General features: G+C 35.9%; 1 protein-coding gene across 4 annotated transcripts; it reads right to left on the minus strand.

The window, feature by feature from the left end:
- Positions 1 to 380: 380 nt before the first annotated feature.
- LOC148652123 (uncharacterized) lies at positions 381 to 19,660 on the minus strand. Of its 4 annotated transcripts, none has more exons than XM_088598747.1 (24): positions 19,291 to 19,660; positions 17,493 to 18,552; positions 16,583 to 16,762; positions 15,488 to 15,548; positions 14,771 to 14,868; positions 14,301 to 14,326; positions 13,664 to 13,689; positions 13,019 to 13,151; positions 12,681 to 12,840; positions 12,026 to 12,149; positions 9,856 to 9,890; positions 9,635 to 9,689; positions 8,947 to 8,981; positions 8,640 to 8,703; positions 8,273 to 8,371; positions 6,305 to 6,321; positions 6,043 to 6,076; positions 5,696 to 5,782; positions 4,806 to 4,822; positions 4,678 to 4,717; positions 3,018 to 3,129; positions 2,205 to 2,367; positions 1,765 to 1,796; positions 381 to 1,578 (listed from the first exon to the last, which is right to left on the minus strand). In XM_088598747.1, the coding sequence occupies exons 1-24, from the start codon at positions 19,297 to 19,299 to the stop codon at positions 1,570 to 1,572; spliced, it is 2,676 nt and encodes an 891-aa protein (XP_088454873.1). In that variant the 5' UTR covers positions 19,300 to 19,660; the 3' UTR covers positions 381 to 1,569. The 4 variants fall into 4 exon arrangements, with proteins under 4 accessions (XP_088454873.1, XP_088454871.1, XP_088454872.1 ...); XM_088598745.1 differs by having other exon boundaries at positions 13,649 to 13,689; XM_088598746.1 differs by having other exon boundaries at positions 14,301 to 14,329.
- Between the last annotated feature and the right edge of the window lie 221 nt (positions 19,661 to 19,881).

Here is a 19,881-nt window from a genome sequence, read left to right on the forward strand (position 1 = left end):
GTATCGGTTAATACATAAAAAATTCTAAACCAGACACATAACTAAACAATTACATATACAGATATAAGTACAAACTTCAAGTGACTGACAAATTATAAACTATGATTAATTTCCAGTCTGGACTGGGAGTTAGCATAATGCAGCTTGGCAATATACCTTATCATAGTCAGTATTCATTATCTTATATATTTATTAAAGGAAATGTTAATCTTGCTAAAGTTTTAGGAAGAATAATACTTTACTGTACTGCACTGTTCTATGAGGCAGTTGTCATGGTTAATCATGTCCTATCACCTACAGTGCTAGTGTAAATTGCGGTCTCACTTTCTAAATACCTATTTAATCCAGTAAATTCCACAGATTCAATAACGTAGAATGAAGATTTTTAAATTATGACATTTATTGATTGTAGCACTGATTGTTTCAATTAAATTGAAATAGGATTATTATATCCCCTAGCACAGGGATGAATTTAATTAAAAATTACAGAAGTCGACCATATGTTGGAAATGCTGTACATAGTCTGCTAAACTTTTCTAGTTATAATGCGGTACTCAATTTACTTTAGCTTATCTGTACATCCTGTAAATAGTCAACTGAAAATTGTATATGTAATAAACTAAAAATACACATAGGTCTTAACATAAACCTAAAACATCTCACACTGAGATTTGTGCAGTTAAAGAGTGTAGTAGAAGCAACCAAGATTTTAGATTTCTATGTTTTTCTTGTTCCAGATTAATGCAAACATCGTCTCATTAGTGTGACAACCTTGTGAAGAGTTCGGCAATGGCTGTGGATTTTGTCTCATATCGTTTAACACTGGTCATCAAAAACCTGATCAACTAGCATTGCAGGTTGCACAGCCTCACCTTCATCAATTTCTGGACTTACTGGACCAGGTGTCTATAGGTGTGTCCATTGTGCACTGGTTTAAATAAATGTGGGTGATATTCTTGCTCATACAGTATGTGCACAAAGATCATTACAGTGCTCCCTGTGAATTAATTCTGGTAACAGATTGTTACCAGGATTCTATACTCTCAATTTTGTAGACTGCATCACACTATGTGCACACTATACTGACAACTTTAATTCTTGTATCATGAGTTGGTGAAAAATTCATGATTACACAATGCTATTCAAATCGGTTTAGCCTAAGAACTGTTAGAGCTTGAAAGTTTTTAAGCTCTGTATTATGAAACTCCAACAGCAATAATTCCTATCTTCTCAGAAAAACATTTCATTCTTATTGATCTAAGTGATTCATTTTACCTTCATATTAAGTTTTGATTACAGTGACTCAGTTGGTTTTGTGTTTACATTCTCATGTAAACAGTTATCAACAGAACTGACTGGTAAGTTTTGAAGACGAGAAAGTAAAACAAAACTTGCAAAACCAACTCAGTCTCTCTTATCAGTGCTTTCCAGAGGATACTTCATAAGGTCCCATTTTCACTTTAAATCAACTCAAAGAAAATCCTTCACCAGCAAATATACATTTTGTACACGACACAAGGTGGTTCTCAATCGAGATAAACAATATTGCTGATTGGGTCCTGTCCAGCATTACGTTAACTGTAAAAAAAGAAAGGAATCAAAATGTACACAATGTGTAACAAATGCACATCACAGACATTAAAGGAAAATATATTTAATATGCTGTTTTAATTAAAAATAGAAAGTTATAATGTTCATATCTAACATATCTTCAGTCAAAATATTTAACATTTTCCTATGTGACAATTTTGCCTTAATACTTACCAAAGTTAGGTTTTCTAGCAAGACACTGCCATCTGCAAACAAACCATTGAGACAATTATTCCATTTCTGTATATACACAATGTCTACACCCATCAAAGGTTTTCAGATTTAAAAAAAAATCGTGTCTACTGTAAATAATGCTTTACAAAGGGAGTAACATTGTGACCCACAAAAGAAAAAACACACTCTCTTCTCCTGAAAAACATTTAAAAAAATATTACACAATATTGCAATTCATTTTAGGTCTTATAAGAGCAGAGAGCTTTGTCCTAACTGCTCTTAAATAATTTTTAATCAACTATTGCCTTAATTGATCTGAACTACTTCTATGGTCATAGTTTTTAGCCATTAAATGTAGGATTTAAACACTTATGACAGTGCCTTTCACAACCACAGAGAATATTACTTTCCTCAGAAATGGAAAACAAAATTATCCTTACATTTTCCAGCCATGTTTCTGCAAATGAGTCTATCAGCACTGCTCACATCAATAATATCCAGATTCTCTCCAGGGAGAATGGGCAGGTCACAGCTATCAGGAAACTCCTGTACAATGATGTAATTCACCACTGCTTGCCCTTGTACCTCAATGGGCTTGGTGTACTGAAACAATATGAAAATAAGCAGCCTTCGTCACATCCACAACTGTACATTAAGTGATATAGTCTGTCTTTCTAGGGAACCAGAAACTAGAACATTCATGTTATAGAATATATAAAGGAACAGGTAAAGGTTTATTCCATGAAAAAAAGAGAATCTGAAGAAGGTCCACAGCCGAAACATTTTTTTCTTTTCAGCACGGAATAAATCTTTACCTGTTCCTTTGCAGCCTGCGCATGCTAATGCAGCTAAATACTAGAATATCCAAATCTGTATTAGAGTAAGTAATAAGTAAAACTTATTGAATTCCAAATGTACTTCAAAACTATTGGAACATAAAAAATATAAAATGTTGCGACTAATATAAAGTGACAAAAATATTGCAATAAAACAAGATTTACAGAGATAAGAACAATTTTGTTTACTTGTTTTACGTATCCATTGTGACTTCTAAACCAACTCTTGGCAGTTTGTTCTCACTTACTTTTGAGACTATGTAAAAACTGTTTAGGTATGGAAACAATTTCTACGGTAAAAGGCAAATACCTTGCGTTGTGCAGCATACTCAACACATCTCATGTCCAAAGTTGGAGAAAGCAAAAGATGGAGTGCCAAAGAGAAGTAAATAGAGAAACAGTGACCATATAACTCACCTGAAACTTTTTCCTGAACTCCTTCTCTTCCTTTGTCATTTTCTTTTCGTTTTTTTTTCCCTTGTCTCGAATAGCATTCTTGGATTTGGATCCCCTCTCCTCACTAGTTACACTGTGGATAGCAGGAACATCTTCAAACAAAGTGTTGTGGAAGATGGCTTCATATTACTTTAAGACAGTGGTTCTCAAACTGTGGTACGCATACCACTCCTGGTATGCGGAGCGCCGCCAGCTGGTACGCCATATGACCCTGGAACTTTGTTGTATGCGCTGAAAAATCGGGACGGGTTTTCATATTTTCTATTTTAAGACGTGTCGAATACACAGCCTACGTACTACGATACAGTGCACGCTAATACTTGAGTGGACACAGAACTACAATGTAATTCTATACCACTCTATAGGAATGCGTACTGCGAACGAAAGCGGCCAACTGTATTTAAAAAACTTATCTCCAGCAAATAGAGAGGTAGGAGAATGTGCGTGATTTTGGACCAATGCCAATGTTGTAAACACAGGAATGCATAGAAATGCGTGCTACAGTAGGAATGCTGGTAATCTTGTGAGCACAGGAAAGCATGACGGATAACAGAAAAATATTTAAGAACTGTTCTAAGTTAATTTGAGAAAAATACACAGAGCGTCTCTGTGTTTCGCTCCCATGTGCATGAAATAAACATTTCTTTTAACTTCTGAGACAGAATCCTGAAACGGAAACGGGGGAAAATGCAAGCTTGCAGATTGCTAAAGCAGGTAAGCCCCACACTATTTTTGAAGAACCTAATTTACCGTGGGTAAAAAAGATGACACAAATTATGTGTGGAGAAAAAGCTGCTAAACAGCTCGACCTGCTGCCCCCTCTGAAAGACACAGTCAGTCATAGAATTATTAAAATGGCGGATGATATCAAAAGTACGCCAATAGAGCGCGTTAAGATGAGCAGATGTTTTTCACTGCAATTAGATGAGTGTGTAGTCGATTTGGCCAATTTGCTCGTTTACGTTAGATATGAGTTTGAGGGTACGTCCCATGAGGACTTTCCGTTCTGTAAGCTGCTACCAACGGGAACTACAGTAGAGCACATATTTCAGCTTCTGAATGAATTTATCGAAGAGAATGTCATCGGCCGGATAAAATGCGTCGGAGTTTGTACAGAGTTTGTATTCTCATGTTGGTCATTGAGAATTTCTGGGGTTCCTATGAGAAGATGACTTGTAGGTGGTACTTGGATGCTTTGGTTTGATCACGGGTGGTACTTGGTCCAAAAAGTTTGAGAACCACTGCTTTAAGAATTGGCTGAATGAGATTCTGAGAAATTAGCAACTAAATACAAAATGTGTTATATGGGCTAAAAGTCTCCTTCCTTTGTAACCATTCTATGTTCTTATAAGAAAACTTAAAGACTCTCTGAATGATCTTTGCAGCCCTTTATCTTTTCCACTCACATAAGTATAAATGAGCAAATGAAGGTGTAGTATTTTACTGCAATCTTTCTCAATGAGAAGATACCCCGAACACAAACAAAATGCATTTCATATGAAATATTTCATGGTGATTATTATAGTCTTTGCATTTCATAAAGATTGCCTATGCATTATTAAAATACAGTATGAAAAGCCTTTATATTGCAGGAACAACAATAATGTAGTGTGTAACATACCTCTGAGCAGCTGTAGGCAGCTCAAGATAAGGATTCATGACTTGAAAGAAAAAAACTAAATTAGCATTTAAAATTTTAAAATCTAGAAAACATACTAAGTATTTGTCACTTCGAATTTTGATTCTTACCTTTTAGTTTTTTGGTTCTTTGGGGACAAACATAAAAAAGAAATAAGTTACAAATATATATAAATTACAATTTATTTTTATGTACTCAGCATAGTACAAAAGAACACAGAATTAGGTTTTCCAACCCTGGACCTGGAGAGCCACAGTCCAGTAGATTTTATAGGTCATCATGAAATCATCTATTTCTAAAGACTTGGAATAATCTCACTGTGACCAAATGAGAAGGCGAATTGTTAAACTAAGTAATTTAGAGATAAGGTAGAATCAGAATCTGGGTACTCTTCAGCAAATATTTAATAAATCAATCAATAAATGGCTGGCACATTTTAGAACCACGTGACCAGTAAGATTAACTGGAGAAAGGCTGTCCAGTACACAACTGTAGTCTAGAGCAATAAATTAGGTGTAAAATGCATAACGTTTCCTCACAAAAACATCCAGGCAAAACTTAATCAATATTTTATCTGTTGTAAAAGTCTTGTAATTTAGATCTCTAAGTCCCAACCAAGGAGGCTTCGAGACTGTAGATTTACAAATAACGTATATTGCAAACAATTATGAGAGACAACAGTCAATTTAAAAACCTAATTTATCCTATATTAATTAAAAAATAAATGCCAACAAAGTTCTGATCTGAAGTATTTCAAATATGAAGTATTTATTACATTCAAATATGCTGCTAAAGAGGACCTCAAGATATACAGTATACAGCTCACTTAGATTTAAATCACTAATCGTAGAATAGTTTAATTTTAATGGACAAAAGCCTGGGGAGTAGGGTTTGTGCTAATGCTTGGATATCTTTTTACTAGATTTGATTTGGAGAACGTTTTATTTAACAACAGACATTTGTAGGGAGGTAAATTATTTTGTTACATCAAAGACTCTACCTTTCCATTCCACTATTCAGTTTCTTCTCCTTCAGCTTTGCCTGATTTTGGACAATTTCAATGGGTTCATAAGCTGGATTTTGGTCTCTGAAGGAAAAGCATGTGTGAGAGAGGGAAATAATCATCTACACATGCACTGGGAAGATCACAGAAGACAAAAACATCTCCTGAAGTCATTCCAGACACTAGAATAAATACACAAAATCCAGAACTCTGAGTATTAAACCTTGTAAAAGTTAACCATGATTGATGCATAGTTTTAACATGATTGTGCTTTTGAAAATAATGTTAAAGAGAAGTCTGTTTTGTTTTTTGTTCCAACAGTACACATAAATAAGTTTACTTACTGGGAGAGTTTTTCCTCCATGGGAAGCAAAACAGCTGTAAAGAAAAGCAAATTTCAGTAACTGCTGAGGTCGGAAACTTGTCATTTAAATTTTTTACTGCATTCAGTTTAAATGCCATAAGGCAGTTCATCAGCTATACTTAAGATCTCTGGACATATTGTTTTGATAAAATTATGCAAAGGAGCAAAATATTAACAGTTAATTACACTAATGACAAGCTGGTAACACAATCAGCAGTAAGAGAACAGACTATTTCACTTACTTGATTGTTTTTCTCGTCTTGATAGACATGACAGGGAGAAAGAGTATAAAAAGGTTAGTGTATTCAACACAAGTATATTCTTGTATGATGAGAAAAGACATTCAAATCATTTAGCCTCATGCATTTCTGGAACCTACTGTATGACATGGCTAGGATCAAACAGTAAAAGATTATTATGAAGGTTTGGGAGGAAATACAAGCAAAAAACGCAGAATGTCAGCAACGTTCTCATGACTTCACTTCCTTAGGTATTTCACCTCTCACTGAGCACACATTCTTTTTCAAGAGAACATGCTTTCCTGCTTTCCCAAGCTTATTATGAGTTTTACAGATTAGGCTGATACTTTTTAAAAAGTTACTCAGTATTTCACACGTTTAAATACTTACACCTCTAGATATTAGGTTCATTTTGCCAACTTAATTTGATAACATTTTCACATATAGATAACATGATGTAAACACTTTATAAACACAAAATGAATTGTCCTGTTGATTTGGATTTTAAGTGAATTTTGACAGACATCTATATTGGTTTCACAGTTCTACACTGGCTTTGTCCTGGACCTCTACAAGCCGACGTCGCTACATGCTCTAATGACCAGCTAGAGCACTTTCTGCATCACTTCACCAACTTCCACCCGTCCCTCAAATATACAGTTAACATATCCTCCGCTACTCTTTCGTTTCTAGACATAAACCTATCAATTAACCATCCCCGATTCTCTACTTCAGTCTATTACAAACCCAAGATTCACACAGCTATCTTCTGTACGGTTCATTTCACCCCAAACACACAAAAAACTCTCCCCTTTTCACAGTTCCTTTTCAGAGAGGATATACCACCCGTGTTATTGACAGGGCCCTCACCCGAGCCAAAAACAGCCCTCAGACTATCAACTCCCAGCCTAACAACCTTTGGTGCTTCCCTACCACCCTAACACACTCTCTATACCCAGGACCGTTAACAATCCTATCCGACAGGATGATCCCTCCACTGGGGCCGTCTTTCCTGACTGCCCCATCATCTCATATCGCTGACCACCTAATCTGTGTAACCTTCTTGTTCACAGCTCCCTTGACAGCCCTCAGCAATCATCCACACCAGGCACTTTCCTCTGCAACAGAGATCACTGTATCACCTGCAAGTACATATCTGACACCACACCACATTCATTCAAGGCCCCTCAGGCCAATTCCGGATCACTGAGATGACATCGTGTACCTCCAGCAATCTTATTTACTGTTTTTCTTGCAGTAAATAGCTAGCCATCTACATTGGGTAAACAGGAAAGAGACTCAGAGACAGCTTCAGAGAACATGTTAGGGCTGTGAAAATTAAAGATTTCTCCACGCCCATAGTTTCTCATTTCACCTCTGACAGCCATGATCACACCGATCTCACCCTCTGCATTCTCAAAATAGGGTTTCTTAACTCCTATAGCGGAAAGATATCGGAAACTAAAATTATCCTGCACCTTGGTTCACACCTCCCCCTTCTCTCAATAACAGACTTGTTTTCTTCTAATTCTCTCTATTCATTTACAGGTTTCATTTCACACCTCTCCTCACCTTGCACCACTTGATTGGCCACTCTGCCTCTCCCCTGCTCCCGCCTCCTTCTCTCTCCTGGCTTTTCTTTTCCCATTCTATATAATCTTTGCTGACTGCCCTATCATTCTTACCTCCAAAGAAGGCTCCACAGCCGAAACGTTGTGTTTTCTTTCTTCTCTTTTCAGCATGGAGTAAACCTATTACTTGATCCTTTGCAGCATATGCATGTTGACACAGCTACCCACCTGAACTACTAACATAGTATTTGATTTAGTTAGTGGATTGTTCTTCACAATCTAAAAAAACCCCATTGCTTTTTCAGGACAGTAAAACAAGCAAATATTTTGAAGACCAGACCCGTTTAGAATGTCTTTCTAAGAAGATGTGTGGCATCCATTCAGACAAAAAGGAACTTACATTTCAGGAATCACATCCCTGTTTTCTTCCTGCTGCTCCTTTGTCTCTACACGGCTTTGAAAAAAAGTGGCAAGTTTCTGAAGTGCTTCATTTTGCATCCTGAAAAGTGCAAGCACAGATATTAAGTTAGGATGAATTAAGAATTGATAATCAATATAATTGATAATTAAAATGTTGAAACTATTAAACTAATATAAACCTGTTAATAAAAATTAAAAAGCATTGATCTTTCTTTATAGGTACTGTATATACTAATTCTAGAAATTGTTTCATGATCTTAAAATGATATTTTAATGGGGAATCAGATTTTGTTATGATTTGTCATGAACATGTTTTAATTCTAGAAATGATAATCAATTACACTCACTGGTAATGGCTGTCTTCTTGAGCAGCTTCACCATCTGTACAATCAGCACTCACAGGTCTACTATCTGTCACAATAAATAATACAATCTTAATATTACTACAGAATTTTTAAATTTTTAAGTATTTAATTTTGATACAAGACTAGAAACCCTGCATGTTTTTAGAAAAGTCTCTTTATAATGCATAAACTGCAGCAACAAAGTTACCATCAAAGAAAACACTAACATTGTAACATCTCATATTTTAGCCATAACCTTTTCCTAAAGGGGAATCATCTGTAGCTCAAAAGCACAAGAACTCATACTCACTTGCTTCTGGATCCAAGGGTGTAGGAAGATGCACTCTAGAAACAAGCAAAGATAACCGAGTAGATATTTGCTTATCGATGCATATATACATGTACGTTGTGTTTTCTCTCTTCTCCTTTCAGCACGGAATAAACCTATTACTTGTTCCTTTATATACATGCATGTCACCTGTCAAAATTAGCAACCTGATGAGGATTAATAAGGCACAGTCACTGCTCATATGGCAGCTGAACTATGTGTTTATTCTAATACATACACAAAACATCAGTGCTGTACATCTTATTTACATGTAGACACCTGGATATGATACTACACTGAATATCATAAGAAGCTTATCACTATTCATGTATGATTTTAGAATAATAAATACGGATTTTTGATATTGATTAAATGTTTGTAGTGCCTTTTTGATTAATTGGTCAAATGTAATATGTTTGATCATCTTTGTTGTATAAGCACTTAAGTGATAGACTTAATTAGATACTGATTGAGATAATTTAAAGTCATAACCAGTAAAAATTAAGACAATTTAAAATTTGAACCAATTTGCCCTACATATCAAGAGAATAACACCTTCAGTATGTGTGGTGCAGATGTGGAAAACACCACAAAAAAGCATAAATCATATTATGTGACAATATTTCTTGCGTTCTTTCAGCTGCAAGTTGCTAGTACTGTATGTACTTACTCGGGAGGTAGGATAAGTTCATCATCGCAGGACCATTCTTCACTGTCATCTGTGACTGAAGATAAAAACACACTGCATGAGCTCAGTTAGCATAAAGCCATATAAGCAAAAACCTGAATAGCCCCTTATTGGTTAACGTGTAAAGGATTCACTTTGGAACAAAATTGTGCTTTCTGCAGTATAATCCACTGTTCAGAAATTAAAGAAATAGGACCACTTACAACTGCCAGTAGAAACTGGATAAAGGGCAGAAGACCTGCAAAATAACAATTACAGTTAGACTGCAGAAAATCATTGTACCTATAAATATGTATGCTAACTATGGAAACAGCACTAAGGCTATGGGAAATATGTACACAACAAGCACAAAAATATACACAACAAACATGCGAGTCTGAGCAATAACTGGTTGAACAAGTTAAAAAACATGCAAAACACTATTACATAACATCATGTACATAAACACATTACTGTATTAGTTGTTGCAAGATGGTACAGGCAGTTGACATCAATGTAAAGTAATATAATGAGGCATTAGGCCAATTCATGCAGCCGGTATACCCTATATGTTCTGCGGCACAGAATCTCCCAGTGTATGGAATTCTATTAGAGGGACCATTCTTCAAAGAAAAAGTCAGTCAAGTCATGCCTGGTTGAGGTGGAAAATACTCAGTGTATCATTCCACAATATTCCATAAATGCTCAAGTTTGTTCAGTTCACCCAAACCATGGCAGGAAAATGCCTACAACATTATGGAACTCTTTATTATTGTAATTAAGCAGTAAAAACTGCAGAGCCACACCCGTATCACATTTCTCCACTGCCTGATAGTCCATTGTCTGTGCTCTTTGCAAAAATGGACTTTCAAACATGCACTGCCAGGTATGATGAGTGGTTTGTGCTTGCAATCCAACTAAGGTATTCTGCTCTGTGCAGTTACCAGTGGGCCACTTTTCATTAACAGGCTGCTTGCACACCACTTTGAAATTTTCAGTCAAAAGATCTAACGTGTTTTGTTTACACTTTGAATTAATGCACTGGTATCATGATCCTTGATTATGCACTTGCGCTCAACAGTTGCCCTTTGCTGAAGATGTCTTTCCCTTTGACTTCCATGCCGACACCATAGGCACTGTTGCTCATGAAAGATCTGAGAAATGTGCTGCCAAATGGACCCAATCATCACTCCACTCACAACAATGCTAGCCATATTTATCAGCAATCATCACCCTAAGCATGGTGGGATTTAGCCAGGTGTTTCTTTTTTAGTCCACTACCTGTAATTCTCGTAATAATTACTGTGGCATCTCCTCAGTGCAGGTAGGACCTGCATATTATCACTCATTAGGTTATTCATTGCAAAATCCATCAAGAGGTGTGTAATAGGTCAAACCTATCCATCTAACCTCCCATTTAATACCTTTTTATAATAATGTGATGGTTTTGAATCCTTGAAAAAAATATGTTAGGAAGACCACTGAAATTTTCAAAACACTAGACTTTCAAGAGATACATTTTATTAAGTATATTAAATATATATACATTTATATTAATATTATATATTTTATTAAGTATATATAACCTGTAAACATTTTATTAAGTATATTTAAATCAATATTTATTTTGAAATCTTAAATATGCTCCTGAATCGCAATGCATTGTTCAAAAACAAAACCATAATTCACATTTCTTGGACTACATTCTTAATATCAGAATTCTTCAGGCTGCAAACTGAAATCAGAAACAATCTATTAAAACCCAGTGTTGTGGTATATACATATTAAGTGCAGTATATTGCCAGGAAAGGAACCTACAGTATGTACACATTCACAATAACTGAAAAAATGCTAGATATTTTTAAAACGTTACATTTACTTTTCATAATGATCACTTGAAATCAAAACAGCAAGTTGTTCTACTACAAATTAAAAAAAAAATTGAACTGCAAGTATGCTGTGTGATGAATAGGCTGAGTAAAAATGACTGGTTTCTAATGATACCATCAGAATATTATCATAAATATATTATCACTGTTATGTTAAATTCTCTCCCCAGAGAGACAAATTAACTGAGGTGGGGACCTGGGTGGTGTCTGAACCTTGGGAATCAGAATGTATTAAATAACCAATATATTAGCATATGCATTCAGATAGTAAAAGTTCTAGGAGTACTTCTTAATCTTGCCTATGGCAATGAGAGTCTCATAAGCAAAATAGTTACAAATCACAGTGGAAAAACATGCCCTCAAGCCCTGCAACACTCTCATATGTCTTGTTCTAATTTCAGCATGGATTTTATGTGCTTCATTATTTATTGTAGATAAAATGCCAAAAAATGAAGAATTTCAGCATAAAAATGATTTTTTTGGCAATCAACAGCAGACAGAATACCTGCTTCCCACACTATAGGAATCCTCATCATTGGAGCTGCATCTCACAGCCTGTGAGGTCTTCTTTCCAAGCTCAAGTATTTCCTTTATATCCAACTCCAGATCCTTCACCAAGACGTAGCCATCTGTTATCATATTCAGAAATGCAAGTGTTGACAGGAAAACTTCTCTAAAATTATAATTACTTATTCAAGGTACTTTAATCCCAACCTAAAATTAATTGCAAAATTGTGTGAATTGGATTCAAGAATTTTGAACAAAGTAAATAAACATGTCTAAATGAAATGCTTCAATTAATTTCTTCCTTAATATTTTCACCTTGGATTTTAAAGTGTGAAACAACTGAATCTTTTCCTGTAAAACACAATAAGCTTTAACTCACAATTTGGACAGTAAAGAAAAAAAAATCAAGGCATGGTCCTTAGTTGCAGCAGAATTTTACAGCATCTTGATTTCAGATTGGGTGACATCACTTCTGTAACTGGCTGAGAGCATGACACCTGTTACATTTGCATGTAAAATGGATTTCATACTTTAATCCATCATTTTATAAAACTTTTTAAGGCAGAATCAGGGTTGGATATGCAGCATCTACCGATCTAACTCAGTATTTCGTAACTAAGCCCTGCACATCCAGAAGCACTGCTGAGACTCACAGTTTGAGTCACAGTCCCTCGCCAGCCACTTTCCCTGCGGGCAGTTGGTGGTACGGATGATGCTCACGGTCTCCCCAACCTTCACTTGCAGGTCGTTCCTCCAGCTTTTACTTGCTGCTATCACCCGTGCATGGTACAAAGGCTCTTCTAAACCAGTAATCTACAAACAGAATGAAGCAGTTTCACATTTCTGTCAGGTTCATAAGCACACAATCCCCCTCAAAGCAAATGGAGAATTCAAAATGCTTTAAATAAAATGTACAAAATTAATAAAACAATATGAGGAATGCTATCTTCACTGACAATGTTTGCTCTGCAGTCCCTATGTTTTAACTTACATTAAACTTCTTTTTTATTTCATTTTCTCTCCTTTCCTTTTCTCTTTGCTCCTTTCTTTCCTTCTCAATCCTCTGACGTTCCCTCTTCTTTTGTTCCTTGTCACTTTGACTATCAGAACTCTCGGATCGATCCCTGCAAAGGAAAAAATAAAAACATACCTGTGAGGGGAGGGTCATCAGCATAAACAAAGCCCTCACCTTAAAACACTGCTTGGAAAATATTTTTGAAAGAGTCTCAAAAAACGACATCTCTCAAATTGGATAGAACCTTTCTTTCACCTTGCTTTCATCATTCCACCTGAACTCTAAATTACTTTTCATGTAATTTTACTTAAATCAAGAAATCTGGCATCCTGAAGGCCCTTAGCAGTTAAAAGAAATCTCAAGGTACTTGAAAAATATTTTGTTTTCTACAATGCATTCTAAGTGTGCCTGGATGACTTTAAACAAAATTCACCTTTTATTTAGTACTATCCTTCAGTATCAAATTTAGTAAGATACAAAGTTTTTGAAAAAAACATTTAAATAAATGACCCTAATATTGATTTTGTATTTCTTTTATTTACATCTAACACTGACTCAGGTTCAATTTTCCTTATGCTCGTACAGCAGGAAAGTATTAAGATCTACCGTGAATTTACAAACCACACGTTTTTCCTTGCTTCTTCATTCTGAAAAACATGGTAAGACAGAGCTACTAAATATCATATTAAATCTTACAGCCCAAGTAATACAGACAAATATAAAGCAATTGTTTTAGAAAGATAATTTACTTTTTGAATGTAATGCAGATTTCTACATGTACAGTAGAACCTAAATGCAGACATACATATTAATTGTAATAATCTATGTAATATATAATTTATTCAAACCTACAGTAAAACTTAAAAGCAGGTCAATAACTAAGTCTTAATTGCAAACTTCCTTATGAAAAATAGAAAAAAAACTTCATATTTATTGCTACCTGATTTATATATGCTTTTTTAACGTAGTGGCATCTACAAATACGTTTTAGTGATCACTGATCTGGTGCTGATTAAATGGTGATTTACCACACAATAATACCTGGCATGCGGTAAAAAATTTAATGAGGTCAGCAGTTGGTTTCCATTTTAGAAACATGCTCTGCGCAGAACATTTCTTGTTTTAGACTCACAGAACACAAGAATCTTAAGATGGATGACTGATGAGATAAACTTGCATTTCTTATAAAATCACACATGCTGTTGATTGCATCAATCCTGACAATAGAGTTAATTAATCAGAATAATTATTCTCTTACCTTTTGTTGGCTTCCAGAATCCAGGTCTGCTAAAAACATAAACAACAAAATAAATGAAGATTAAAAACTATTTTATTATTTGGAAGAAACTAGCTTATTTGGTTGCATCTAGATTATTATTCAGAACAGTGTTATTATAAGGTTCACCTGTTTTATAAACAGTGTATAAGAGTAAAAGATCAGGTTATATGATATACAGTAGGGAGGTGAATCATTGGAAAGGTAGAGAGATGAATTGACTCAAACCTTTTTCAAATGTATGAAAAGTTGGTTTCTGTTTAAGTATTCTGTCATTTTCACAACCCTAAAAATGAGATCTTAGTGGACTGTGATCATTAGTCATCTTCTAGTAACTATACTACAATGCCATAGATAACTTTTATTTTGGAATTTTTGCATTCTCCGATAGCAAGAGGTATATTTACATAATATGCTTCTTTTATAACAAATTGGTAATAATAATCCCCTACTTGTATGGACTCCTTGATCCTTCTGTGCACTTGCAGATGGTGGAAATCCTCTCAGTTCAATGTCATCATATACATTATCAAATGGGTTGCAAAGGACACTGCAAAGATTTTATCAGCAAGAAAAAAAAACAGTAAAGCGATAACTAGGCATTTAAAGGAGTGTTGCAGTCCTGTAGGGTTTTTAGGTATCTTTACACTTGAATCAAGGAAACAATGCTCAACTAGTTCCATACAGAAAATGAGTGGTTTGATTAATTCTTCAAGAATGTGGATAAAATGGAATGCAGAAGACCCTGCTACCCCCATTTTCTAGAGCTACCCACTCCTGGAGCTGGGACAGATGGGAACATCTGGGGGAAAATTAGCTCATGCTGGATCATCCACCATGTCTAGCCCCATTAATACACTCTAGTTCAATACCTTCGGTATAGTTTCTATGTGAGATTTTGAGATCATATGAATTTAAGGTATCCTTTCAGGAGTAGATCCAACACTATGCCACTGTGAGTTATGGTCCTGACTACACCACAAACAGGAGAGAGTATTTCCGGTGTAAACTACATACTGTACCTTGTTTGCTAATTGTGTTATGCTGCCTATTTAAATTCTACATTTCAATAGCAATGGATAAATTCCCACATCCATGTGAAAGCAACATATTTATTGATAAAATGATAGAGTCTGATGGGCTGGCCATTTGACCAAGTATGAGGTTACCTCTCATTTGGGTCATTCGTGTCTCCAGCAGATATTTTTGTCAATTCTAGAACCTCAGGTTCTAGGGAGCAAAATGGGAAAAAACTCAGTCTGTACACAATTAAAACTAAGAGATTTAGCACAATAAACCTTCAGTATCAGAACTTAATTTACTCATGCATCAGGGTGGACAATCCAATATTTACAGGTATCATTATTTATGATTTAGGACTCAGCTGTTTTAAAGAACCAAGCAGGCACAGTAACTGGCTTTGACATAACTAAGACTGAATGGTAACTAAAAGATCGTTTGATTTATGAGAGCTACTAGCAACACCTGCTAAAGACACTCCCTAAACAAAATTCAGTATTGCATAATAGGACTCATGAATCATGTTGCCAATGATGTCAGGCCCTAAAAGTGACATTAGGTCAGTGCATAGTATTAATTACTTTTACTAGGAGACCTAGACCTAGATACCTGAACAGGCATTTTAAAATAAGCGTGTCCAGACTGAGTCCACAAGAGCTCCAGTCCTGCAAGGCTACTTCCCAGTATGTTTTGGTATGTCTATGGTAAAGAACCTTGGAAAATTGTTACTTGGCATTAAAATGAAATGAATAAAAAAAAAGTAAAAATTGATGCTCCCTGGGACTTCATTGGACATACTGTACCTCCTCTAACATTACTTGAGCTAAAGATTGTTTCAGTATGGAAAGGTAGTAAATAACTAATTAATTTATATGATGAACAAAAACCTTTAAAAACTGTAAAAATGACAATTAGTTAATTCACAGGTCATTTTGATTTGTTACTTCTGCTCTGGCACTATAATGTTGTGCTTAGTTTTAATTCATTAAATGAATTTGTATTGTACTACAATATGACTATTGCAAGAATTGTATCTTCCTGTATGCAGTAAAATAGAAATTTAATGAATAAAAAGGCATAGCAGGCAAACATAAGGGGAGGGTCCTGTGGAACTCCAATGCGGAAATGTGAATGAACAAAAACATGATGGTTTAAGAAAGTACAAAGCCTTTAGAATGTGAACTCCGTCATGTCTCTTGGCATTCATGTAGATTAAAAATAAGCAATAATTGTTTTAGTATTACCATTCTGTCTCTGGGTGTATTGCATCCCAGTCTGTAATGGCTTGAGGGCCACAATCTCAGGCCTGGGGGGCTTCTCTGGGGCTTTGCCCAGTGACCACATATCTGGAAGAGGTCTTCTCAGAGGAGGCTTTTCAGCTTCCAAATATGATGGAAAAAGACCTGCTCTGATTTCTCTGTCACCTGGAAAATAATCAACATCAATGTGATCATGCACCTCAGAGACACCCTGGAAGGAGTGCAAACTTTGCATTCTTAAGAAAATAGCTGTAGGAATTGCCACCTATATACAGTATATCACTACCTATGCCAAAAACTATCCTTTTATACAAGTTGCATTTTAAAATTATTTTCTTGTCGATCTCTGGTGAAGAAATGTTATTTATTAAATTTGCATAAGTATTCAAATTCTCAAGAACTCCCCCCCATCTAAAAAATGTGACCAGAGAGCTTTCTTGAGAATGGCAGACATTTCAGATAACACAAGCAAAGTGGAATGAACCAAATACTTTAAATACTTAGTCATAGCTAAAAGAAGATTGCTCTATTCATTTTCAGTGCTGCTGGATGTTATTTCTGCATCTGTTTTTTCACTGTCAACTGTTTCTATTTTCCCCTAAATATTTCAAACCATCTTTTCAGCAATTGTCTAGGAATTTAATCAACTCAAGAGAATTCAAGACAGTACCTAAATCTAACTACTGTCAATATTTTATAATTCATACCATACAGTAACAAAAGAAGGCATAGAGTCAATTGAGCTGCTTCAACAAAGTGCAAATCTCTATACAGTTATAACATTTATCATGTTTTCATTTAACTATTAAGATAAATAATAGTCTGGGAAGAACCCTAAGGGGGTTTTCACCTGAATTACCCTGGGGGAAATCTTTGTCTCCCTGTGAAGACTTACTGTAAGGTGAGCTGTCACCCTGAGAGCATGGAACAGACAGTACAAGAGGAAATGCCCCTGTTACAACAGCCTGGTGCTTCTTGGGTTGAATCAAGGCCTCCTCTGGGATAGAATCTTCAGACATCAAATAATCTACAGCAGGAAGCTCAGGACGACTTGTGCTCAGGCCATGGAGTAGATCAGCTGTTCCCCAAGACACATCTTTAGGTTTGATTGGTGATGACATTGGAAACAATTGCTTCTTTGTTTTTGGAAAAGCATGTCCCTGGGGCACAGTTCCATTTACTTTGGATTTGTTCTCTGGTATTACACTGGCTGGCAGACAAAGAGTTGCACTGTCATTTCTCTGCACCTGGGAGAAACCAATCTTATCTGCCCTTTGAGGGTCATGCCCAGTTGCCTGGGAGCTTGCAGGTTCTTCCACTGCTGCAAAAGAAACCACTGACATGTCAGTCTTACATGTTTCAGTGTCAGACTCCAGATCTTCCTTTGATGACTTGCCACTGACTTGAGGTTGGTTTCCCTGTTTTGCCACTGTAGGTAGTAGAACCCGAGTAAGTTCCTCCATCAAGGTTGGGGGGACTGAAAGGGAACTCTGCTTTGAATAATCACAAGAGTCACAATTCAACTTTTCTGGTTTGCCTGGCAGTGGATTTGTAGTTTCAAATGAATTCAATTGAGCCATGCCAGGCTTCACAGTCCTCTGCACATTATTTTGTCTTAAGGCATCACTTACTATTAATCCCTCATACCTCTTAGCTTTGTTGTCTGGTGTACCCATTTTAATGTTAGGGTCTCTTGCCACATGAGTCTCTTTGCTTTGCAGCCAGCTCTGAAGTGTGATGCTGGGTTTTGGAGGGAGTGAGAGTGGTGTTTTTGCAACATTTTCCTTTCCTTCTCTGGCCACTATCCCTGTGTGTAGGCATGCAACTCGTTTCTCAGGCAGTGGTATCACCTTCGGTTTCTCAGCAATTGCAGGTTTGTTGCTCTTCCCATTTCTCAAAAAGGCTGGACTGTGCTGCATCATGGCACGTACACCTTTAATGTCTCTTCCTTTCTCCTAAGGTAATTGGAGAGATTTATGGTCAATTTAAAACTCAACAACATTTCTGTCTTCATTCGGCTTAACTAATTAAAACACAATCAATAAATTATGAATATAGATAAACCTTTCAGAAATCTGGAAGATCAATTACAAAAGTAGACTACTCACAAAAATAAAGCTATTTGTCAGGCATTCACATCGTGCAATTAACCCGTGAAAAATGTTATGTATAATTAGAACGTTTTAAAGAAGTGTTTCGGATACATATGTAAGTATTCCTTTCGCTACTTGGATAAGCACGTTCTGGTGGAGTACTCTCGATCTGAGCTAAAACTTAAGATAACAAACTGTAAAATACCTCAAAAGATATATAAAAAAAAATAGATGGAATTCTCATTACAAGAAGAACCTCCGGTTACAACAGCCTGGTTGCCTATTTATTATTCACAACTAAAACATTTAAAATGTTTTTAATACACACATCCTTCAGTCATTATAAAATGTAACATTTAACGCAAATAAGGGAAGTAAAAACGGTGTGAAAAAAATGATAGGTTTTTAACGTGGGCGATCTTTACTATCAGCGATAATTAAAAATTAATAGCGAGATACAAAACGGACATTCGCAACTATTTACTTATGGATAACGCAGAAAAGAAATGAGGCTCTGCTGTCCTCCTATATTTATATAGTTGTATTACGGTGAATTGCGTAATTCTACCCCAAACGTAAAAATTAAAACAAGTGCCTCACCTGTTCCATTCTGAATATCGTCTCCTGTATTATCGAAGAAAGTGATATAATCTGTTTTTCCAATAGCGAAAGAAAGACCTTCAAATATCGAAATCCAGGCGTTTAACGTTGCAGAAAGACAAGAAAATATGGTTAGATTCTTCTGGAGCTGGACTTAAGATACAATTCAAACAAGAGGGGGAAAAAGCACGAAACTGCGTGCGCGTTCGCTTAAAGCTCACCTGTATGGGTGATTAGAATAAGGGAATGATTGCGTGCGCGTTCTGGTCACATTTGTCGCATACCAATCCTGGGAATCATAAAGGCAATGAAATAAGTATCCAGGTCTCTGTCGCAGAGTCGGTTTATCCTGTTAAACAAGTGGTGAGCTGTGAACTGCAATGACCTAAAGAGCCTAACTTCAGTGGGTGTTTTAATTATTAAAGAATGCAGAAGATCCTGTTGTATGCTCTGAAAAGCACAAACTGTAGCGGTACCAAGCGTTCTAGTTAATCTTGCATGCCAAAGAAACTGTATTTGTAAATTCTGCTTGCGGACTGGCATTCTGTATAATGTCTAGCAGGGTATTGCAGTTTCAACAACAGTTTCATT

Source organism: Lepisosteus platostomus, chromosome 11, assembly GCF_059453375.1.
Source record: "Lepisosteus platostomus isolate fLepPlt1 chromosome 11, fLepPlt1.hap1, whole genome shotgun sequence".
Classification (NCBI taxonomy): domain Eukaryota; kingdom Metazoa; phylum Chordata; class Actinopteri; order Semionotiformes; family Lepisosteidae; genus Lepisosteus; species Lepisosteus platostomus.